General features: G+C 36.6%; 1 protein-coding gene across 1 annotated transcript in view; it reads left to right on the top strand.

Annotated features, from left to right (window-relative positions):
* Positions 1–26108, top strand: part of LOC122807786 (mitochondrial inner membrane protease ATP23 homolog) — a 284770-nt gene that overhangs the window by 173420 nt on the left and 85242 nt on the right. Inside the window, exon 2 of the mRNA XM_044078822.1 lies at positions 14277–14360. Within this exon, the coding sequence (XP_043934757.1) occupies positions 14277–14360 (84 nt within the window). The remainder of the gene's footprint in view (positions 1–14276; positions 14361–26108) is intronic.

Below are 26108 nucleotides of genomic sequence, written 5' to 3'. Positions count from 1 at the left end.
AATCCAATCAGTTGTTTATCTCCTTTGCCAAAAGTAATTTCGGAAAGTCAGTTTCTAAAGTTTCTCTCTCTCGATGGATCTCGAGTTGTATTCTTTTAGCATATCAGAGCTCGGGAAGGCCTGCACCTCAAGGAGTCCATGCTCATTCTACTAGGGCCATTGCCACATCTGCGGTCTTTCAAGCTAGGGTTCCACTGGATGACATTTGTTCCGCAGCCACTTGGGCTTCATCTCACACCTTTATCAGCCACTATAAAATAGATGTTGTCTCCCAAGGTAGGGCGTCCTTTGGCTCTGCGGTGCTCTGGAATATCCTTCCATGAAGGCCATCCAAGATTTAGGTAGCTGGGGACTCTGTCCCAAAGGTTGCTGACAAATGAAGTTCCTGCTTCAGATTAAGAAGTTATGTACTCACCATAACGTTCCATCTGAGTAGATATCTTCATTTGTCTGCAACCATCCCCCCCTCCTTCCCCCTGACCAATATGATCGTTCTTGTGTTATTAGCATATGTTCCCATTGGGAAACTTGTATCTGCTGTGCTATGGGGCAAACTTGATCTGAGGTCAGTTAGGGTAGGCAGGGGATTATGGGTAAGGGGAGGAGCTAGGAGCTCGGATCTATGCTATGATAGAAGTTGCCGGCTCGGATCCGAGATCGGATCCATATCCCAAAGGTTGCAGACAAATGAAGATACCTACTCAGATGGAACGTTATGGTGAGTACATAACTTCTTATTTGTTTGCACTAAGGACCATCAAAGGGAATGGCAGGAGTTTACTCAGGGCCTGTTCAATGCCTTAATGGCCTTGAAACCTCCCCATGTGGTTTCTGTATCTACTCCACCTTGGACTTCATCTCCTTCTAAAAGGCATAGGGAATCTGAATCCTCAGATGAGGTTTCGGAATATGATGAGGCCTCTTTGTCTTAGTCTTTCCAGATGCCTTCTCCCTTGGCTTATGACTCTTTGGAATCCATTAGCCCGGAGTCTCCTTTTGAGAAGCTATCTTTTGGGAACACAGTAGCCAGAATGATGAAATACTTTAAGTGGGTTTCTTCTCAGGTGTCTGATATCCAGAAGAGGCATTGTGAGTTGCTTCATGTGGGCTTGTTTAAACCTTCTGCAGTACCTACTGTGTTGGCTGCTTTGTTAGACACCTTTATAGCCACCTCTAAAACTCTTGATTCTCAGCCCCCTGCCCCTACGAATCCTGACAGGTTCTATAAGGTTCCTGATTATTGTCAATTCCTGTTTGTGTCCTTCTGCTGATCCTGCTCTGGCGTCAGTCTCCTCTGACAAGCCTTTTAAGCTTTTCTCCTCTACCAAGCTCCTGTCTTAGGATAAGGATAGTAGGCTGTGGAGAGGATTGGAAAGAAGGTCTATACTGCTGCCACTTTGGCCTTTAGGGCCATTAATTAGCAGACCCACATGACCAGATATTCACAAAATGCCTAGCTCCTGTGATTGCCTTTTTTCAAGCTCCAAGGCATTCAGATTTTTCCTTATTTAGATGACCTGTTGATTCAGGCACCTTGTCCCACTTGCCTGTTACAGGCTGTAGAGTTTACCATATCTCTCCTTCGAAGTGTGGGGTACATACTCAACTTCCAAAAGTCTGTCCTGACTCCCTCTCAGGAGTGCACAAGACCCTTTACCAACCTAGAAAAACCCCAATACTTTCCAGTCTCATTACCCCTTACAATAACCTGAAACACCTGCACTCTTCAAACAAACTTCTGATCCATACTACTAAAACTAACAATTTAGCAGGAGATTGCTTGTTCTCCAATGCTGTTGGAAAAATATGGAATAAACTACCTCTGAGATTACATCTCTCACTTCACTCCCACTGTTTAAAAGGAATCTAAAACTGTATCTCAATAAACACTGGCTATGCTCTTGTACTAACCCAGACTTACCCTCTCTCCTCTTTCTTTTTTTCTTAATTCTTTCTCTTTCTTCTCTTTTCTTCTCTCCCTATATCTCTAATACCTTTCCCTTCACACCTCAATGCATTTTTATCAATTCTTTATGTTAAATTTCATTGTAATTACTATGTATGATTTCAGTCTATACATTGTATTATGTAGTATTTGCTCACACACACAAAAAAAAAAACACCTTACAATAATATTTGTTTTGCTACTTCTTTATAAACCTTGTAATAAATACTGGAGCTTTTCTCCCCGGGCCTCTACTGAAAATGGACATATATCCAGCTAGACTAGCTCGGTCAACAAATGTAAAATAATAAAAAAAAAAAATAAAAAATCATGTGTTTCTGGGCTGCAGCATGTAGACATTGCCAGTGTTGGCTTCTCTTCCACCCCCAAAGATTTTGCCCTTGACAGTTTTCTTTCAGTCTCTTCTTCCTCTGCCTGACATTCCAACCAGGGAGTTTCTTCAGGCCCTAGGATTCATGGCCTCTTCTATTCCAGTGTTCCCTGTTGCCAGACTGCATATGCGGAAGCTTCAGTGGTACCTCAAGTCATTTTAGCTTCAGCATTGCCACCTTCTGGATTTCAAAATGCGCCTCCTTCCTTGTCTAAAGCAAGAATTTGAGGGGTGGATTCAGCAACCTACCCTCAACCCAGGCCTGCCCTTTCAGCCTCAGTTTCCTTCCCAAGAACTGTTCACCGACTCTTCAGATATGGGGTGGGGGGCTTCCTGTGGTCACATGAACGTTCAGGATCTCTGACCCAACCATCAGAAGTCGGACGATATCAACATCAAAGAGATGAGAGCTCTGATTCTGGCTCTTCAGGCTTTTCACCCCATGCTCTCTCCAGGCCCCTTGAAGGTTTACAAAGACAGCTCTTTGGGCCTGAAACCTGGATATCAGTTAAAAGCTAACTCTTCAGGCAATGTATACTCCTTCAGAGCACAATTTAGTTGCAGTCTATTTGAGCAGGTCCAAAACACAGGCTCACAAATGGATGTTTCACAGAAAAGTGTTTTTGGATATAGTGCATCGGTGGGGTATTCTTCAGCTAGATCTTTTAGCCTCCCATATGAACTTGCAGCTTCCTCTTTTGTGTTCCAGAGTGCTATGCCATCTGTAGTGGAAGACAGATGCCATTTCTTTTTTTTTTCTTTGGAAGGGGATGTTTCTGTATACTTTCCCTCCTCTTTCTCTACTTCCAAGAGTCCTGCCAAAACAGCACTGTTTTCTCCTTTTTAATGCATCTGTCCAGGGGCAATCACTACAAGTTTCCTCACTATTTGGACCTTCTCACACAGGACAAGGGGTCATTCATCCATTTTCACTTGTCCACCCTTCAGCTAACACTGTGTTTGACAGGGTTTTGATCCCTTTTAGGCACCTCTTTTCTGATGACGTGTTTAGGGTTTTACAGAAGCCAAGAAAACCGGCAACGAGATAGTCTTGTATGTCCAAACAGAAAAGATTTTCTCTGTGGTGCCATGCTCATAGCCAGGACCCTTTTTCTGTGGGGGTCCCTCTGTGGTTCTCTCCTATTTGTGTGATTTGCTTCGGTGTGGCTTGGCTTATTCTTCTGTGAAGGACCATTTTCACTTATTACTGCCTGTCTGCCTTTGAATCCTCCTTTGCTTCTCATTGTGAGGTCAAACAATTTCTTAAACGCATCTTGTTTCTTAGGCCCCCAAAGAAGCCTATTCCTCCTCCTTGGGACCTTATTTTTTTTTTGGGGGGGGGGGGTTGACTCGGGCTCCTTTTAAGCTTACAGTTTCAGCTTCTTCACAGCACTTTACCTGGAGGACTATCTTGTTGCCTGTTCTTAACTTCTGCTTGAATGGGTTCGTAGCATCATGCCTTTATGGCCATCCTCCTTTTTTGTTTTCTTTTTTTCACAGAGACAGGGTGTTTCTTCATACATATCCTTCTTTTATGCCCAGTGTTGTCCTTAAATCCACCAGTATAATTCTTTTGCTGTTTTTTCTTTTCCACAGTCTGTTAGTGAGAGGGTCCTGCATACCTTGGATTTACACAGACAGCTCAGGTATTATTTGGTTAAAATTAAGACCATTCGTAAGTCTGACCAGCTTTTTGTTTCATTTCATCCAGGACTTTGAGTTTATCTGTTTCCAAGTAAACCATCTCCCCCTGTATATGTAAGGCCATTTCCTTTTGTTATTCTTTTTGTGGCAAATGTCTGTCTACTTCAGCTAGAGCTCATTCTACTAGGACTGTTGCTTCTTTTGGTGCTTTCTTAAAGGGTTTGGACACCAATTCTATCCGTGAAGCTTCTACTTGGTCCTCATTACATACTTTTACTAAGCATTCTAAATTGGATATGGTTTCTAGAGCCAGAGCAGGTTTTGCTAGAGCCATTCTGCATGGGTTTTGTTGAGCGCTCTTCCCAGCCTTCCACCTTTCACTCCCCTTCTTAAGCTTTTGTACTCTGCCTACTGTTAAGAATACTGCAACAGTAATATAGAAGGACATTGTAAAGTTGTGTAAAATCTTTCCCTAACATTAGATGTACTTCTCTTCACTGTTGCAGTATTCAGTCCCTCCCTCCCGCTTTTTCTTTTGGTTTTGTTTAGGTTACCATCCTGGCCAAGTGTCTCCCTTTTCCTTCTGCATTTTCCCCACTTGAATGTGCGTAGCCTCTGTTTTTGTCCCATGGAGCCTATTCTCTGCTGGCGCAATCAGTCGAAGGAAACTGCATCCGTATGTCACCTTTATGCCCTATGTCCTGCGCAGGGAGCATACATGTGACATACGGCACATACAAGATTTAAAGGCTTTGGTGTACTGGACAAACTTTGGGCTATCCTTGGCAGGAGATCCCTATGATTAAGAATACTGCAATGATGAAGTGAAGAACATCTACTGTTATGGTAATATTTTACACAGCTGTACTTTCTGCTTCTTGTTTGGCATGTTAATTGCTTTTATGTCCAGCTTTCAATGGACAGAGCTAGCTCAATAAGTGCATTCTAGTTGTGTCATAGTTTGCTAGCAGGTACCCATCTGCCCTTTGGAAAATACTGTAGTCATAGGTTACTCCACTAAAGGCATGGCTGCTTCCAGTGTTTGCTTTAGAAATGTCTCCTTTGTTGACTTATGTGCTGCAGCCACTTGTTCAGCAGTTCACACCTTCACAAATTATTACTTTCTGGGATACAACTTCAGGAGCCACATCTCCAAGCTCAGTAACAGAACTCTATATTCTGAAATGTTCTGTTTGGTTCTGTCTTGGCTTTTTCCACCCCAGTGGTTCTGCCAGGAAATTTACTCACTTGTACAACCACTGAGGATGCCCATTATTGGGCTATTAAATACTGTTCTTTCAATTTCATGAATTGCAAGGAGCCCTTCTTTGTGAGTCACAACTGTGTTTCCACCCCACCTCCCTATATTTGGGCAGTCTTGGTTAATGATTTGTTTGGGTGTCCATTCTGTTCACTGACTGCTTTTGGGAGTTCCCAGCAGGTCAAACAACTGTATACTTGTAGGTCTGTGTAATCACCATAGTTGTTGATTCTTTGTTTTTCTTGATTTGCAGGAGTTGTGCCCTGTGGTTAGGGTACACTGACTAACTCGGGGACTAGGCAGTCTCCTAGTGCACCTCATGTTGTCACAACATGCAGCAGTGTAGGACACATGCCCCTTAGCCTGGCAGTTTCAGAGAGAAAATGCCAAACTGGCACAGATGAGAGGATGAGTATTACAGAACTTGCCAGAGTCCAGTGGCTGAATAAATACTTTTGCATTTACTTTTCTACTTTGTTGACCACACAGAAATCTACTTAGTCTGTGGACTTTTTATAGTGGAGCCCTGAAACGGTGGTTTGCAAGTTGCATAACGGTGTTTGACACTACATTATGCAAGTGTTAGAAATTAATTAAATCATTTCTTCACATAAAGGGAGGCCATAAAGCACTGTGACTCTCTTTAACAAAGTGTTGAGGTTAAAACAGTAACTGTACTAAGAAAAAACAATAACACTGGTTGTAACAAGGCTAAAAACAAAAGCATTTAATGGAGTAAGAGCTTTCACGGGTACACCGCTTCTTCAGACTACAATCAAACAAGAAGCATCACATTTAAATACTAAAACAATCAAACTAATTATGATATCATACAATTAAAACATAGCTTACTTAAAGGAACACTGTATAACAACTCTTTTTTTTTTCTTCCAAAATCCCTTTATTTCAATTTTCTTTTTTCAAATAACAACAATACTGTAACTCAAAAACACAAATAAACAATACAAATACCTATCTAAAGAAAACAAACAACAATCTTGTTCCGAGAAAATTATACATATATATATATATATATATATATATATATATATATATATATATATATATATATATATATATATATATATATATATATATATATATATATGTATGTATATATATATATATATGTATGTATGTATATGTATGTATATATATATATATATATATATATATATATATATATATATATATATATATATATACGTATATACATATATATACATATATATATATATATATACATATATATATATATATATATTTATATGTATATATATATATACAATATATACACGAGAAGTCACTACATCGTCAAGTAAAGTATGAGAATTCTTATGTTTATTTGGTCTCATAAGGGATAGTTAGAATTGGGATAGTCTATATATAAAGTAAAAATAAAAATTTAACCATTTATTTGTATGTTTAGGGAAAATATCTAGTTACACATATACTAAGAAAAGGGAGAAGATGCAAGAAAGACTGGTTATACTGCATTCATTTCTTATTTAAAGGTTAGCGTTTCATGACAATTTGTAGGCAAATTTTATTTGTCAAGAATTATATCTAGCAAGTAACCCCAATATTTTTGGTAATAGCGTTTGTTTTTTGTTTTTGAATAAATTAATTTGTGAGATGAGATATATTTGATAGCAAGATTGCTAAAATTTTCCCATGTAATTGGTGACATGACATTCCAGTTCTTTGTAATAAAGAATTTAATAAGGGCACACATCGTAATAAAGACATGTTTTAATATTTTTGGGAGTTGATTGATATTAATGTACAATATAGCTGTCTCCCAAGTAAGGGTTGATTTTTCATAGCCCATCTTCTCTAATCTTACTCTCAAGGAACACCATAAGTTGTGTATCTTAGTACAGTTCCAAATGATATGTAAAATATCAGCTGCTTGATTCAGACAATGGGGACATATAGGCGAAAAGTTAGGATTGAATTTATTTAATTTAGATAAGGTATAATATAGATTGTTATTTACCATAATTTGTATATATAACAGCTTCTTGAAAGGAATGAATTTGATTGTATTTTCAATGGCTAGTTTCTTATTTTCTTCAGTCAGTGATTGATTTTTCGTTTGCCAATAGTTTGAAAATAATAAAGAATTCTGATGTTTTGCACTCATTACAGTTTTATAAGTCCTAGAAATTGTTTTCTCTTTAATCGCAAAATTTTCAAGTATTAATTTAACTAAATCTATGTTCTGTAAGTCAGTGTGTATTTGTGAGAATTTAGCATTTATAAGATGATGAAGTTGGTTAAGGATAATACTATATTTTATAGGAAGTTTGAGTTCAAGTCTCATTTGCCCGTGTTAGAGTCTTTCCATTGGTATATATCCCATATTGTATAATCTTTTATCAGGGGGTAGTTTGTTAGATTTACTGGTTTATTATTTATTAGTAAATTAGGATTTAGGTGTAACGGTTGTATAAGGGCAAAAGTGTCAGCTAATTGCAATGATTTAAATAGTTTCTGTGTTGTAAGAATCATGTTTTTAATTAGTGGGTGTAAATTCTTTGTGTATATGCTAGCCTGGTTTAAATTCAAGAATGGTAAGGATTTGATATTACAGCCAAGGGATTTCAACTGTTCATACCAGATTTTGGTCCTCTGGGGTGTCCAAGTATTTATATATGAATCATAGTTTATTAGTTGTATTAGTCTGTATACAGTAATTATACTATAGTAAAGCTTAAAATCAGGTAACCCCAATCCCTCCTTATCTTTGGCGAGTACAAGTTTTGCATATTTAATTCTGGTAGATTTGAGATACCATAAGAATCTTGATATAGCATTTTCCATGGCAAGGACGAAGTTTTGGGGAATATTTGAAAAGGTAGCATTTAATTGAAAGAGTATTCTTGGTAGAAAATACATCTTGACAACACTAGCTTTTGACAGCAGAGACACATTAATGTTCTTTCATCTATCTATATCGTTTTGAATACTAGTCCATGTAGTTAGTAGGTTATTATTTATAATATCTTTGAAGTCTGAAGTAAATATTATTCCTAGATATTTTATCTGGTAATTTATTTTGATCTCACTCATAGGAAAGTACAATTTTTTATGCCCTATAGGATTGAGGGGAAATATGTGTGACTTGTTTAAATTTAAATTATAATTTGAAACTACCAAGAACTCATCAATAACTTTAAGTATTTTTGGGAGGTCAATAGTGGGGAGTTGGAAGTATATATTTAAGTCATCAGCAAAGGCCGAGTATATAAGATTTGTATTGTGGATTCTGGGAATATGATGAAAGTTTTTTTGTGAAATAAACAGAAGGAGGGGTTCTAGATAAAGATTAAATAGGCATGGTGAAAGAGGACATCCTTGTCTTGTACCATTGGATAAGAGTATAGGGTTTGTTATAAGTTTATTTACCTGTATAGTGGTAGAAGCTTTCTGATAGAGAACCTGTATCATTTTAATGAATTCTTGAGGAAAACCATATAAAGGCAGTATATTAAAGAGAAAGTGTAAGTTTACTCTATCAAAAGCTTTAGTTGCATCTACTGTAAGGGCATATCTGGGGCATTTATCCCTATTAAGTAGTCTTACAATGGTATCTAAAAGGAGGGTGTTGTCATTTGTTTGCCTGTTTGTCATAAAGCCCATTTGTTGTTGGGAAATAATAAAGGGGAGTATATTCTTAAGTCTATTTGCTATAACATGGGCTAATATCTTAAGATCAGTGTTTATGAGGGCTATTGGTCTATAATTTGCTGGATCTGTTGGGTCAGAATGCGGTTTAGGAATCAACACTGTCTTGGAGTTAAAGTATTTGTCTGTTATACCATATTGTATTATATAGTTGAAAACTTTTAATAACACTTTGGAGATAGGTTCCATGAGTAGCTTATAAAAATCCGATGTGTATCCATCAGGCCCAGGGGATTTACCTAATTTTAGTTTGTTTATTGCAGCTTTTATCTCTTTTAAATTTAACAGTGATTTTAAGAGTTTCCTTTGATCTTCTGTAATTTGTGGAAAGTTTATATTGTGTATAAAATCCTCAAATCTGTCTGTAGATGATGATAAGGGTATATTGTATAATTTCTTATAAATATCTTCAAAAGCGTCCACTATATCTTGATCTTTATATTTCACCTGTCCTTCATATTTTATTTCTTTGATCCTAGGAGGTCCACTTTTTATTTTAATTTTTCTAGCTAAGAATTTTGATGGTGTTTGAGCCCATTCTGAATATTGATATATTGACCTTAATTCTAAGAAGGAGATATTTTCTAAATAGTGTTTGTGTAATTGTTTTTGCCAATCAATTATTTTTCCTCAAGTTCTTTAGAATATTTTTCCTGAAGTTCTAGATCAGCATTGTTTATTTGACACTCTAGTTCATTTTTAAGATTGTTATACTTTTTTTGAGCAATGCAGATTTTTGAATAATAATACCCCGATGACTGCCTTGGTAGCCGCCCATTGTATGTCATATGGAATTTGATCGGATATAAAATCATTTTGAAGTTGGGCTAGCACATTCTGAATTTCTTGTGTAGTTTCTTGGTTTTGTATAATTTTAGGATTTAACGTCCAGGTATTGAAATAGGAAATATTTTGTTTATGAGCTTGAAAGTTTATTAAAAGTCTAATTTTGGAATGATCTGAAAGAGTTCTAGGTGATACAGCATAATTTAATTTGTTAGAAAGGAAAGCAATGGAAATTAGAAAAGCATCTGTTCTGGACCAAGTTTTATGAGTGGCTGAAAAGAAAGTGAATCTTGATATTGTTTTATCATATTGAAATTTAATATAAGGGTCAACTAGTTCAAATGTATTTTGTAATTCAAGTGCTGTAGTGGTAGATTGTGACTGTCTGTTTTTATTATGCGATCTATCCTTATCTAGATTTAGTAAAGCATTCCAGTCCCCACCTACAATAAACAGATGATTTGGGTATTTGGCTAATATATTAAAGATTTCATAAATGAAGAGCTGTTGGTTTGAGCAGGGGCTCTATATATTAAGAAAGAGTAATGGTTTGTTTAAAGTATGATATTCAGTAGTAAATAATACCCATCTTCCCTTTGAGTCAGCTTCATAGGAAGTAATCTCACCTTGGAAGGATTTATTTACTATAATGGCCACTCCCCTGGACAAAGAACTATAATTTGCAGCAACTATTGTTTTAACCCATTTTCTTTTCCTTTCCCTAACCCAAAGTTGGTCATCTAAGTGAGTTTCTTGCAAGAAAGTTATATCAGCCTTAGTTTGGTATGTGAGGTGCATGATTACATTTCTTTTCTTTTTATCTACCATCCCTTTAACATTCCAAGAGTCTACGGTTATCATTTTTTATTAATATTGTTGAAGTTTCTCATTAGTTGATACACAAAAATACAGTTATAAACATTTTCTGTTAGTGTATTTATCTTAAGAATAAATGTTGTGACTTCTATACTCCTAAACTCTAAATAGGTGCCTAACCACCCATCCCTTTGTATTTCTAAATGTGCATGAGTTAAGAAACTAAAAGAAACTATTATTTTTAACAACAAGGAGTAGATATATGTCAGAGGGATGTCAATAATACCCATAATATTCCAAATGCGAACAGTCATCAGCTAACAGACTGTGCCCATCCCGCTCCTTTTATTATTTATATACTGCATATTCATTTTCAGACTTCTTAAAATATTGTATTAATTGTACCCTTAGATATTATATAGAGAAAAAAGGAAAAGTAGCTTTTATAAAAAGTTTTGTAGTAACAGCAACATATTATAATTCATAACATTTCAAGAGTTATTAAAGAGTTAACAAAACAATATTTTCAAAAACCAAGTACAATATATGTATATTTAAAGAAGGCATCATTTAAAAAATTCAACAACATTTGCATTATTCTTGCTAACAGCAACTAACTGTGGTTCTTTAAAATGTATTGGAAACCATACAAGCAATCATTGTGAACTCATATTATTAATTAACCAGTGCCATCTACTAGACAAACGGGGGAAAAAAAGGAAAATGTTTTTGTACCTTGCTCATAGACACCTTTAAAGGTAACTCAGTGGTTTTGCCAGTAGAATAATGATTATACATTTTAAACATTTAAAGAAGGCAGCACTTTAAAATTCAACAACATTTGCCTTATTCTTACCAACAGCAACTAAGTGTGGTTCTTTAAAATGTATTGGAACTTCATTTAACATTGCACTGGCAAAAGCCATATAGATCCATCATTGTGTACTCACATATTAATAATTGACCAGTGCCATCTACTTGAACAAACAAAGAGAAAAGAAAAAAAATGTTTTTATACCTTGCTAATAGACACATTTAAAAGTAACTCAATGGTTATGGCAGCAGAATAATGATTATACATTTTAAACATTTAAAGAAGGCAGCACTTTAAAATTCAACAACATTTGCCTTATTCTTGCTAACAGCAAATAACTGTGGTTCTTTAAATGTATTGGAATCTTCATTTAACACTGCACTGTCAAAAGCCATATAAACACATCATTGTGAACTCGTATGTTAATAATTAACCAGTGCCATCAACTGAACAAACAGAGAGGAAGAAAAAAAAAGAAGAGAGAAATGTTTTTGTACCTTACTCATAGACATACTTAAAAGCAACTCAATGATTATGCCAGTAGAATAATGAGTATACATCTTAACTGAAACTACTTATGTCTAATATTTACAGTACTTAAACTATTATATCAAAGGTTATATCCCATTTTTTAAATGTAATTTAACACTTCTTTTTTGTAAGCTGTAAATGCACTTTAAAGTAATTTATCTATGCAGACAGTGTTAGGTAGCTTTGTAACTTTTAAAAAGTAAAGGCAGTTACTAAAAGACAGTACCTTAAATATTACAGTGTAGCAAAGAGGTTTTCTTTACAGGCAAGTAAGCAGAGTTATTTAGAACACATTCCACATCCATTTGTTTAAAATTTCCTATAAGAGTGGTATATTCGTCTGTCCTGTAGTTCTTTGGAGCTGTAGCACTTGTTTAGCCTTCCAAATGTTGTTTTTGTATCAAAAGATATGAAAAGAGTTGTTTCAGGCAAGATTTACTTTGAAGAGACGCAGAAAGGTGGATTTTGCCTGGTCAGGTGTTTCCAAGGATATTTTTTCTTCTTTGTAATAAAATGTTAAAGTTGCAGGATATCTCATTTGGAAACAAATTTTATTTTCAATGAGGTAATTGCAGTATTTGCTGAGTTTCTGTCGATTTTGTTTAATTTGTAAAGGAAGATCTTGAGTAATCATAATTTTATGCGCTCTCCATTCTAACATTCTTTTTAATCTTATAAGCTGACAGTATCTGTTGAACATGTGCTGAATTAAGCAGTCTGATATAGATTTGTCTAGGAAGATCACTTGTTTGTGTATGCTTTATAGCTCTGTGAGCTCTTTCGATCACTATCTCATCCAGGAGATTTTTATTAGCCAGAAGAGAGCTTAGTATTTCTTTTATTATTGGAATAAGTTGTGAATTATCAAAGCTCTCTGGAATACCTCTTATGATAAAATTATTTCTCCGGCTTCTAGCTTCCAAGTCTAACATTTTTTGCTGTAATTCTTTAATTATGGTGTCATTGGTTTGTGCTTTTTGTTGCAGTTCATTTATTTTTAGCTCATTGTCCATAATTTTAGTTTCATTTTGTTCAAGCCTAAGCACAATTTGGTCCACAGTAGAGACAAATGTAGTTAGCTTATGAGAGAAACCCTGTACTTCTGTTTGTAAAGCAGTTTTCAGATTCTCCAGTATTAAAGGTTGTTCCTGTTTTAATCTTAGAGACATTTTATCAGCTTCTTGTTGCTGCTTGTTAATTTTTTGCCTTTTAGAAGTGGTTTCTTTCTCAGGAGTAGTAATTGCAGACAGTTTGTTTTTTGTGATTACAGTTCCCATCTGATCTGGCTGATTCTCCATTAATCTTGTATAGTTAGATTCCTAGTAGTAGTGCAGACTTTTAAATAAGTCTTGTTATGAAAGTTGTTTTTCTTGTTACTTTCCTCTTATTAGGCCTGTTAGTCTTGAAGAATCCACACCAGGCAGTTCAGGGCTCTGTTTCCAACAAGTAGTTATTTTTCCTTCAGAATGAGAGAATCTTTGAAAAATAAAGATGAAACAAGTAAGTACTCGTATTTCTGCTTTAATCCATTGATGTTTGGTATACTTTTCCTAAGCGATGCGCTGGTTTGAAGTCAGATTATAGTATAGGAATGCAGGAACTGCACTGTCAGTGTGCTTACAGGCTGTCCACCATTTTGGAATCACCTAAAAAACGATAAAATCAATGCTTCAGTGGCTTTGCCTTGAGAAAGAGTTTAAGTGAAACCATGCTGTTCAAGCCCTGAGGCTTGTCAGCATGGAATCGCAAAATCCATTCTTGTTCAACTAGTTCAGTAATATTTTTAAAATCTCCCCCTCTCTTCTTAGCAGCTACAATCTGAAGTACTAAAAACTTAAATGTGTGGTCCATGCCTTCCTTCATGTTATGCATAGCTAGTGCAGTTTTCTTTCATATTCCTGATGTCCCTAAAATGTTCTAATATCCTGTTGGTTTGGGAGTTTTATTTAATAATATTAAACAGTAACTGGATGTGAGAAAACTTGCTCAAACATGTAATGTTACAACATGGCGAATTTCACATAAAATTATTTGAAGCTGTGCTCTTAGTTAGTCTCACAGAGTAACATGCATGAGGGAATATTTTGTTTGAAATTACCTCATGTTAAAAGATGTTAGGATTTGCAACAATGATGCATGCACAGTCTGTCATTCATACAAGCATTTATATCTTCAAGTAAGTTTTTGTACTGAGGTTGATGTTTTCATTTTGCATTTTTAGAAGGCTGAAATAAGTTGTTAATAATAGTTGCCTTCCAGAAATGATCTTCGTTTTGGTCGAGTCATACAAATTTGCTTAAGTGAAATCTTATAACGAATTTTCAAAAGTGCAGCTGGTATACAGCATCAAATTCATTGTGAGTTGTACTAAATTACTTAAATGTTTTGTCTTCAACAGATTCGGGCCGCCAATCTTAGTGGCGATTGCTCTTTTGGAAATGAACTGTCCAGGTTTAATTTTGGTCTGAAACAGCACCATCAGGTAAGAAAAGAACTATTTTTCTTAGTACGGTTCTTGTATTACACTCCTTACTCATTTTTAAATTTGTCATTTCCAGTGCTGTATATCAGAACATGCATGATAATTTGATTTTAAAAATATGGCTTCGTTAGAGAATAATCTAAGGTTTATGTTGCTCATATAGAATTGCATTTCCTAGCTCCAAGTTATCACTTCCAAGTCTTTGTAGCTGTCCTCATAGTACTCAAATACATGGGCATTACCTTTGGATGCTAGGTCAGCCTTGTTCATCATATATAAGTACAACTGTTTCCACCTCCCCTCTTTTTGCTTTTATGGAAGTTTTACAACAGTGTTGCACCTTTTGTTCTATTAATGTGTTTTCCTGTTGAAATTGGATTGAGTCTGTCACTGTCATTGTTTTTGGAGTCATAGGTAAATACTAGTCTAGCTTCCCTTGCAGGTCATTTTAAGCCTAACCAGTTTCCCTTTTTGTGCTCGAAATAATGTTTCCTATATGGTTTTAGAGTGGCCTTACCCACCCCACAGTCGATAATTATATATTACTCCTAATAAAAATAACAAGGATTATAGCATAGATAATTTGAAGGGACCCATGCATGGGTTAAAGCATTTAAGGAGCTGCGTCTGTCCATTAGTAGTACAGGGGACAGTCCTGGTGTCAATTTTCTTTTTCCTATCCATAGATCTAAGTTGCACTTGAAAATGGACAAGGGGTGCTTTGTTTTAGCTGGATAGGGAGTCTGTTCTACAGCAGCAGTATCTTCTGCGAAATATACATGTTCCTCCAAACTATTCTGTTGATGTTGCACACGAGGTTTATGTCTTTAAATCAAGTATTTCTGATGCTGTTTGACTTACTGATGTGCAGAAAATCCATCAGTAGCAGGTTGGAGGATGCCTGTATGCCAAATACAGGTCAGCTCTTAGCAGTCTGTAGGATACAAAGTATAATGTCAAGGCTGTGAGTTGGTCCATATCGGACATGTTGTTTAAGCCTTGAAACATACATCTGTGAGTATTCCAGTTGTTCCATGTGTGTTATGAAAGATTATTACTGTAATTTCAAATGCTACACCCTGTTGTCTTCAACCTGAATGTAGTACTTGGGTAAGTTTTGCCATCTGTCATCTGCTTGGCCTATGGGAAGAAATGGTACCAGCAATGGGGAACTTCAAGTTTGGTTCCCAGCACTGGATGCTGCAGTTCTTATTTGGAAGTTGGCATAATGGCTAAGGTGTTTACCTTATAGGCATAAGGTGCATGGTTTGGTTTTCACATGTGATAATTGGCTAGGCTTAAAATGGCCCCCAAGGGCAATTAGCCTAGAGTGAACTTAAGGAAGATATTGTAAACTGATAACCTCAGCAAACAATATCACTAAAAAGAACTTCAAAAAAACAAATAAGACACAACTGATAAAACCAAAGAAGCAAATTTAATATACTAAAACAGTTAAGCACTTTTGTTTTTGCACTCTCCAAAGACTTCATCAGAACACAGACTTAATGACATCACTTCCTTTTTATAACCTAGGTCCCTCACTTCCTTTCATTTAAAGAGGCATCATACATAAAAAGATTGTAAATTTAAAACAGATACAATAGAAACCATTTCATTTAACCCAGGCAGAGACAGTAAGTATACAATTTAAGCTGCCATCACAGCTCTTTCTTTTCTAATAGTTCATTGTGTGCACCACCTGTCAAATCAGTTGGCATCCTTTCTAAGCCAAAGAACAGAAGTGTATGGTCTTGGCTGTCTTTTATGTGCTTAAGTAGTGAATTTGTAACATCTTTCTTTTTAATGTAATATAAATGTTCATGTATTTTGTCCTTAAAATGCCTTTCAGTTTTTCCAACATGAAAGGCAGGGCAGATTTTATATATATATTATATAATTACCCCCTTTATGTCACAATTAATGTACCCGTTGGATTTCACATTACCATAAGAAAAAATATCTACTTGAGTTCCTTCTTGAATATGGGACACTCTGTGGACCTATGACATTTATATATCCCCGCCCATTCGGTAGAACTGTCTGCACCTATGACATTTATATTTACCTGCCCATTTGGTAGAACTGTCTGCACCTATAATATTTATATGCTCCCACCCATTTGGTAGAAACTACAACATTGTTAAGAGACTTCTACAAATATTGGCTCCAGATATTTTTGGGGGTAAACCCCTATTTAATTTTTTCTAGTGTCTCCACCTGTATATCAAATAATAAATCATCAAAAACAATTTGCACCAAATGTACTAGCTGGCCTTTCAGCAGTGATTTTTTTTCTGGTGTTAAGGTGGCAGCTATTATAATTTAACAAAGCATTTGAATATGTAGGTTTCCTATATAAATTAGAAATGTTTTCTTTTTGTTACGGCCATTCATTATCTGAATGTCCAAGTAATTCAAGGCATCAAAAATAACTTCACTTGTAAATTGTAAAAATATGTAGTACCATTAATATATTCTAAAAATTCTTGTAATGTGCCATCTACAGTCCTGAAAATACATATGTCATCTAAAAATCTAGTATTTAAATTCCACTAGGAGGTATGTATCTCCTTTTACATTTGGCCATTACCATGCTTTTAAAAAAAGGGGGTGAAAGAAGCACCTGTGGCCACTCCTGTTTTTGTTTAAAGAACATACATCTTCAAAAAACACATAATTTACACTGCATTAATTCAATGATCACATTTAAATCTACAGTAGCTGTATTACTTTCATCTACCAAGGAGTTATAAAACCATTCTAGTCCGAACTCATGGAATCACATTAAACGTGTATATTGACAAATAAAACAGTATCATCATACTTATCTACTGTCATTTTTTTCAGAAAGTCCCACAAGTCTTTTAAAACTGTGTAACTCACAAACTTTTTAAAATTTTATGCCAGTGCATTTGCCCAAAGCATAAGTTTTTGAAGTGGCTGCCTTAACTCTGGGACAGAAAGGAGGGTATTCTATGTTTTTGTGTATTTTGGGTATTCATGGTATCGATGGTACCCTTTGTTCTAATACCCATTACTGTTTCTAAGTTAAACAGTCACTTTGTCCTTGAGTTAGCATGTCTAGTAATATTTGATCAGTTTTGTAATAAGCAATATCTGTCATGTTAAGGGAAACTTTTCAATATGTGTCACTGTAGACATTTTCTAACATTTTGTTCATATAGTTACAATGATTCATCACTACAAGTCCTCCACCTTTATCAAGCTTCATTAACCAAATTTCAGGGTTATTACAGACTTCTCTAACAATATATCATTAATTTTGATTAAGATTATACCAACAGCACTTGTTCTTGGTATTGTTCAAATGTCCTCAAATGTCATGATTGCATATGTTTTCAAAAGTGCGCACAAGTGGATGTGATGGGGAATTAAATGTACTATGCATAATTAACTTGTCTCCAGAGGTTTCTACATTTATTTAATTTGTTTCATCCTTTGAATACCAAAGAGCTAAATTTAATTTATGGATAAACAGTCTTAAGTCAATTAATGCATTTGTTACCTGAATTATTTAGACATTAAGATTATGAAGGGCTGTAACAACAAGCAATATATTGCTAATTTATCTAGGAAGCCTATATATTCAAATACTTTTTTACATTACAGTAATTGATACCCTACACAACAAAAAAAAATCTCTGTTGAAAAGCCAGCTTGTACGTTTATCACAATTTGTTTCTTATGATTCATTCTCCTAAGTGTTAGCCACCACAAGGAGGAGTTTGGCCTGGTGGTGGTGGGGTTCTATTTGGCATACTGGGCTGCTCCTTAACTTATGACCCACCACTGGGGAGCTGGTGGGCTGATAAAGATGTCTCTTCAGGCAGGGGAAAAATGGATCATATGTCTGTCAATCTCCCTTGGGGAATGAATGAATATGGGTGATACTCTATGTGAGTGTATTAAGAGGAAACATTGGGTGGTGTCATATGGATAAAAAAAAAAAGACACAAATATATGAAGAAGTTGAAATGCTGAAAGATTGGTAGATAAACTTACTCATTTGTTAAGTAGATAAAAGAATTTTTAAGTGATTCTTCTGGATGAAAATTGCAGAGCAATGGAATATGGAAGAGCATGTCCTACTGACAGCATAGAAAATTAAAGTCCTTATCTGTTAATGTGGTTCTGGATCCACTGTACAGGGTTTCACTCCTTCCACCTTCATTTCCTGCTGTGTAACTGAGCAAGTCACTTAACCAGACAGTGCTCATGGATCGCCCATGAAAAGGGACAGTTGTGTCCAAAAAAAAAAAGCAAGATACGCTCCAAGAGGCAGAATGAACTACAGCACAAACCTAAAATGTGTACACAGAGGCCTTCATTTCCCAGACTGTGTGTAGCAGTGTTTTATGCAATGTGTATGTTGTAGAACATGTCTTGTTCTTAGGCACAGTGGTATCTATTGGATTACTGTTTGTTGGGGAAAACTGTTAAAAGGTGCCATTGATCCTGATGTTGCAAACCTTAGTGAACATCACGGGAGGTGGCATACAATGTCAAAAGTAAAGAAGAATGGTTCAGGGACAGAGTATTTGTTAATCCCAGTAGTACACATGTGTTTATACAGGGAGTTTTGGACCATATCTCCAGTGATGTAGCTTCTTTTAAGGCCGCAGAAATGATCAACTTGAAGTAATTAGGCCTGCTGTGTCCTGCTGTATGACTGACATCTGGTTATGGCTAGGTAATGTTTTAATAAATTAAAGGGTTAAGGACAGATGCTTAAGTCTGCTAGACAGCACAACAGCTCTGCAACTGGATTTTGGACTGCATGCGTCTGTGTTTATAACACACACTGCTGGACCATTATTGCAAACACTGCTTTGATGGTGCACATGTTGAAAACAACAGGGAGAACATTTGGAGCATTTACAAGTGTTTTAGTACCTACAATCCCCTGCTGTCATCGTCTCCTTTAGGTGTCCTCTGTCCTTTGGAGAGAAAGAAATGGGATAAAATGGATAGAGGGTGGTGCTTGTTGGTTTGTAGGAGATACAAGAGCCATAAATATTAATACAGTAATCCATAAATATAACTACAGTAGCACACATTGGACTTGGAAAACTCCAGATTCAGTTTCAAGGTAAGACCATTCCAGATACATCTTGAATGTACAGCTGCTTTTAAGGTGTGATTTGGGAATGTGGATTGGAAAGTTAATGTCAGAGTAAATGTTTCCCAGGATGATGTAATACACTTAGTTATAAATGTAGGTTATCTTAAGTAATAACATATGTAGATAACCAGCACACAGCATTACAGAATGTTCACCTAAATGTGTGAGGTGTGGAATTCTAGGGCATATAAGAAAATGTGTTGTTTGAATGATGTGTATTAGCTGTAAGAGGAGCAGGGGCAGAGTTATGAGGTACCCCTAATGACTAGAACGAGTGGGTGTAATAGACTGCAGTAAGAACAAGGTGGAGACCATGGCCACATTAAAAAGTGGTTTGGCACTTTATAAAGAGGGGAAATCACCGGGTTGAGAAAGGTAAGATAAAAGAAGGTAGGCATGAGGAAGAAATTCCTGAATTAGAGTTTAAGGTTTAAAGTTAATAATTATAATGGGCCTCATCTTGTCTAGTAAGTACATGATACAGGGGTATATGAAGGAAGATTTAAAGAAGTGATGGTAGCAAAGAAGATAGAATGCTTTAAAAAAGTATGGCTTCCAAGGAAAGGAACAGAGAAAAATGGACAAAAGCAGAAACAGTCACTTGACACTGCTAAATGGTGACGTCAGTAGATAGTTAACTATTGTAGTACAGCAGTAGAAAGGTGAGAGAAGGAGAGAGGGTGAAATTTAGTAGCAGTTTACAGCAAACCAGACTTTCATTAAGAATTTAGTTGATATTAGTTTGTCAGTCAAAAGGAATGTTTGATATTAAATTACCAAAGACAGAACCAAGTGTTGCACTTTTGTTCCTTGTCTTGGTTGATCTGCAACAAATTTAGGGTTGTGTGGATAAATCCACTCAAAACAGACCACACACACACACATGCACACGTGCGCACACACACACACACACACACACACACACACACACACACACACACACACACACACACACAAAAAGGCATAAAAAAAACTAAGGAAATATATGAACCAGTGTTTTCAAGGACCTTCTGCCCACAGAGAGAGTTTACTTTCTTGACAAAGACAGTAAGCAGTTTCAGTAGAACAAGAAAAAGATTGTGACCTGTAATAATTGTAAACATTCAGCCAACATATTCACGTAGTCTCGAGTAACACCTTCCAGTTGTCAAGTAGTTTGTCAGAGAACCAATTAGTACATCTCATTACTGTATAATAATCTGCAGAAGTTGTTGGATGCTTTTCTACTACTCTTTGATAACCCCAACCATTCACAGAGGTAGTTGTCTCTAAATGCCCTACATATGAGATCCTGTACATGTTCAATATGTACATGCTTTAAATTGCATTGTATGTTTTGCATGTCTTGTTATTCAGTAAAACTGATTTTAAAAATGCTTCAAAATACTTAGTCAACCTGTTTCTTCAAAAATGTTAGCTTTTCAGAAGCAATCCTTAGGTAATTAAACAGTCTTAGTAAAACATCTTTCCTATATATCTTTACTATAAATGTTGACTCAGACGTTGACATAATTTGGTTGTTAATAATATGCTTCATATGTCACCATAATTTTCACAATCTAAATAGTGTATACTGTTGCATTAAAAACTTTTCAAATGTATCATTGACCTTTTTATAAGATATCAGCAGCACTTTTGTTCATCCAGACTTGAACTTTCTGATTACTAAGAGCATTTTTTTCTGAATGCTTTGTTGAGATATTCACAGAAGTATCAAATCTATGTCTTATTTGTATAGGAGTATAAACAGCAGTCAGTGTCTGTCAACCTTGCACAGGTTACTTTGTAAATGCCTGTGATATGTTTCTCCAACATCATGTAAAGTTTCATTGGAAGCCTTATAAGCCCTTTATTTATGAAAGTATTATATGGAAAGGGGCTGCGGTGGTGCAGCGTTTATCGTTGTCGCCTCACACAAAGAGGTTCTCCCGTTCGATTCTCCCCTGGAGCACCTTCTCTGTGGAGTCTGCATGTCCTCCCCGCGGTCGAGTGACGTTAAAGACATGCAGGTAGGTGTGTATGTGAATGGGCGTGCCTTCTTTGAAGGTTGGGCGTCGGGCTGGCAACTCTGCACTGTAAAAATCCACTGCCAGTCATGAGTGGACCGGAGTTCTGCTGTGGCAACCCCTAAAAAAAACTAAAAGCCGAAAGACATTACTATTTGAAAAGATTGCATATCTTTCTAATGACTAACAAGCATCTTGCAGTATTTCCTGCATTGTGCATTCTACAAGGATGTCAAAGTTGTATGTTTCTCTTTGCTGTCTTGACATTCCATGTAATGTCCTTCATTAACAAGATTTGTCTCACTTGCCTGTCATGATCATAAAAGACAGTTTTTTGAACTCCACATAAGATCAAATGCAGAAAGTTTAACTTAACAAGGTAAGTCCACTAAACACAAGCCTCTTTTCAGAGGTGATGCAGTGTCTGGTTAAGTGACTTGCTCAAAAGTCACACAGAAGGCAAATGGAGACTGAGAGAGTCAAATAATGGACTGTACAATGGAGCTGGAAAGCAGTTCCTAATCTTAATCTCCTAAGCTAAAGTGTTCACAGTGAAATTTTACATCTTTCTATGGGGTGGAATGTCCCCCTTATGTCCTATATAGGTGGCTTTGCCCACTGCACTACCCTTACTTAATATAATCAGGTAGGTTAATAGATTTATACTAGGTTAATGATCACACGGGCCTTTTTAAACCTAGCCATGTATCCCAAATATATCCAGTAGGTTTGGCACCGTAGAGGTTATTTCTAGGGATATGTGTAACCTACGGCATACCTGGTTAAGCATTTACAGGTTGTCTGTATCCATTAGAGACTTAGATGACAGACCAGGGCTGAATTTCTGATTTCCCATCCGCTGGTCCAGGTTGTGATGAAAGGAGATACTGCCAGCCCAGCTAGCTGGAATTCTGTAAATAATTATATATCATTGGTGAATATCGAAATGATTTATACAAGATGATTGTGTTACAAATATATTAGAACTGTATGTCACCTATGTATCAAACTGCTTATACAGACGTAAGTATTGAAATGGTATTTGTAAAGTGCTGTTTGAAATGCAACCACAGTGTACCCTACTGGAAGAGAACAGAAATGTACATGCACTGTTTTAACTGTTTAAATGTATATATTTTAATAGTAGAAACTGGAATACAGGAGGTTAATCTCAGTCCAGCAAACTTTAGAAAAATATCTGAAATTAAATTACTTTATAGGCTACTCCATAAATTTTCAATGCAGCTAGGTACACACAGAGTCTGTGCTAGGAAGCGTTATGTATTGTCCTTGGAGGAACTAATTGCTACATTTGAAGCATGAAGGAATGCAATTGTTTTATGACTTCCAGCATCTGTCAAAGGAATCTGTCTGAGGAAGAGCTCTTGTCTGTATATTTTTACAGGCAGATGATAAATTCTGACAGCTTCTAGTAATGGGAGGTTTGGCCTGGAAACTAGAAGTCAGATGACAAGAAGTGATGTCATCCTGCAAACTTTCCCAACAGTAATGTTTGAGTTACTATTTTGAGAAGTCTCTTAGTGAGACAGAGCATTCTGCATTCAGTTTTAGACCTGACAACAACAAGAAAAAAAACATTCACTACATCTGCCTTGCTCTAATGAAGTAAGTTTCTAGAAACTGTATAACTCTCTTAGATATAGTCAGGAATATAGTAAAGCTGAGTTTAGATGTTTTTCTTTATTTGTGTGAGCCTGTACTGCAAAGTTATTTTAAATATTTCCTGTGGTTTTGAGCGCTGATGTCACTGTGAATATATATTTTGTATTTTCTTGTTGTTTTATTGTTTATTATTAAATATATTTAAACCTTTCATTGTGGCTGATTTGTGTAGAGCTATGTATGTTTTGAGAGTACTTGCATGTTTATTTGGTGACATTGTGTGAGCTACTCCTAAAAGCCTTGCTGTTGGTCAAGCTACCATTTGTATTAGTATTAATATTACGCAGTGAGATTGGACACCCTTTGTTAAGGACCTTGAAGTAGCTGATAAGGGGTTCTGGTGGCAGTGAAAAGTACCTTATAGTCTAGGTAGAAGGGGGGCATAGCTGGTAAACCTCTGCCAGCCTTTCCATGTGTGTGTGTGTGTGTGTGTGTGTGTGTGTGTGTGTGTGTGTGTGTGTATAAAAGAAATCTCCAAGAGTGTGTGTGTCAGCTACTTGGACAGGGACATGAAGCACTGGTTGGACAGAGAGAGTGTTAGAGGACTTGGTTTGGAACCATGGCTAAGGACTCAACTCCATAGTTGTGCCAGTGGGGAGTCTTATTGGGGATCTGCAGAAAGAGGGAGAAACCAGCCCCAGACTGACTGTGGTCTCTGTGTGCTCTTAAGGGAAATGGCACTTGATGCAGACAGCTGCATCTGGAAGTACTGTGTGTGTGTACTTGTCATCCTCTCAGTGAACGTCCCCCACTGTTGCTAGTGGTGAGGATTGAGACTCTAATTACTGGCCCATTGAAGGGTCATCACACAGGTTATGCATGAATAATAAGGTCAGGAAAGAGCTCAGCTTCACATGGATCAGAAGAAGCCTGTTCTAGAGGAGAGATAGTCTGTGCGAAACATATCTGTCCATGCAACATGTCCTATTAATGTTGCAAGCAACATTTAAGTCCCAGTATTGGATATTTCTGATGCTATTTGTTTTGTGGATATGCAAGAAGTTCTTCAAAGCGGGATCCTGGAACACATTGTATGCCAGACTTAGATCACCCCTCAACAGTTTGTAGATGACAGAGTATAAGAATAGGGCTTTGAGGTGATCTGCATAGGATCGCCTCAAAGCCTTTTCCGTATGCTCTGTCATCTACAAACTCCCTATATTCTTTTCTGTGTACTTTCCAGTTATTGCATGTGCCTGGTCAGGTACATACGGAAGAGGGCACTGTACTTAATGATACATCTGATGAGGGCTGAGTACAATGGAAAGATGACTTCCTTGGATCTAGATGCCATTTTGTTAAGTTGAGCAACACAGAATGATTTTCTTACTGCCTTAGACACATGCTAGTCAAAAGCAAGGTTACTGTCTACATACATCCCCAAATCCCTGAGTACTGGGTCTATTCTTCGGGGTGTATTATCAATGAGATAATTTCCTTGAGTAGCCAACTTCCCTAAAGGTACTATTATGCATTTCTTGACTTTCAGTTTTTAACCATGGGTATATCATAAGTTTTTTGTCTGTATTAGCCCTTCCTGGAGGATATTAGTGTCTTAAGGGGATTGTCTGATTGCTCCCAGTTTGCAGTCATCTGTAAACTTGGTCAGACAGAGGCCCTTGATGCTGGCCTTGACTTCTAAAAAGTAAATACCAAAAAGGAGAGGACCCAACAGTTAGCCCTGACAGTATCTACTAGTGACTAGCCTCTTTGTGGAGATGGACTGTCCTTTTCCAACTTCCTGGGTCCTATCGATGAAACGGCTGGCGATCCAGTGCGTAACATAGGGGTTTATACCCAATTTCACAAGTTTGTTTAAAATGACTATGTGGGGTACTGTATCAAATGCCTTGAAAGAAACAAGTTCCAGGATCATCTTACCTTAAGGAGGGGACTCTATCTTGCAGTAGTCTCTGTTGAAATGAGCTTATTTTTCACTTGGTTTAACTTGCAGAACTGTTGAAACCAGTGTATACTGTTATGTACGTTACTTACAAAAACACAAACATTTAAACAAGTAAATGCAGTGATTGATATTGCCATAGCAAAGTATCTTAAACTTTATTAGTGCCATTTTCCTTGCACACATCACCGTTTTACGTGGCCTTTCATTAATTGGCAAGTCTCTTAGTTGACAATGTTTGCTCCAGATAAAACTGCAGTGTTATAGAGTATCATGAGAACGTGAATGATATGATATGATATGATATGGAGAGCAGACATAGTTCAGATCCTCCTGGAGGAACGTCTTTTCCCCATGATGGTCTTGAGTGACACTTGTATTGTTGAATCCTCCTCTGTGATTGAGGGACTGAGTTAATCTTAGCATTCCCTTTCATTGACTAGGCAGGGAGCCCATAAAAGAGGTGCAGCCTTAGCAACCATCTTGTCAGGTGCATTCTCAAATGGTATGCAACACTTCTAATTGGACAAAAACTGGAGTTTATGTGCAATTGTGTTTCCCCTTAAATCCCCCAGTGTATGCTTGGTGGGACTATATCTTAGAGAATGTAGATAATTTCACCTCCTGTCTCTGTACCTGCCCTGATGCCCCTTTCTTTGGAGAAGCCCTCAGACTCATGAATTTCTTGTGGAGATCTAACCTTCTCCCCAAAATTAAATGATTATCCAGGGAAGGAAAATAAATCTTGCAGTCTCTTGTCATGGATGTTGTTTTTCCAACTTAGAATTATCCATATGCCTCCCCATGTGTTCTCAAAAAGGTAGATACTCCCTTCAAGCACCTATCTCTTTCTAAATGGGTGGAATGAGGTCTGGATTAAGCATTGCAGAGCCTATTCTTGTTTGATCTCTACAGTGCCAAATAAATCCTGGAAATAACAGTACCTCTCTGTCTTACTGCTTGGTTAAGTAGTCTCGGGCTTTGGTAGCCAAGATGATGTTCTTTGTCAC

Source organism: Protopterus annectens, chromosome 7.part1, assembly GCF_019279795.1.
Source record: "Protopterus annectens isolate FY-2018-M chromosome 7.part1, PAN1.0, whole genome shotgun sequence".
Classification (NCBI taxonomy): domain Eukaryota; kingdom Metazoa; phylum Chordata; order Ceratodontiformes; family Protopteridae; genus Protopterus; species Protopterus annectens.
This window is presented reverse-complemented; position numbering and strand designations above follow the sequence as displayed.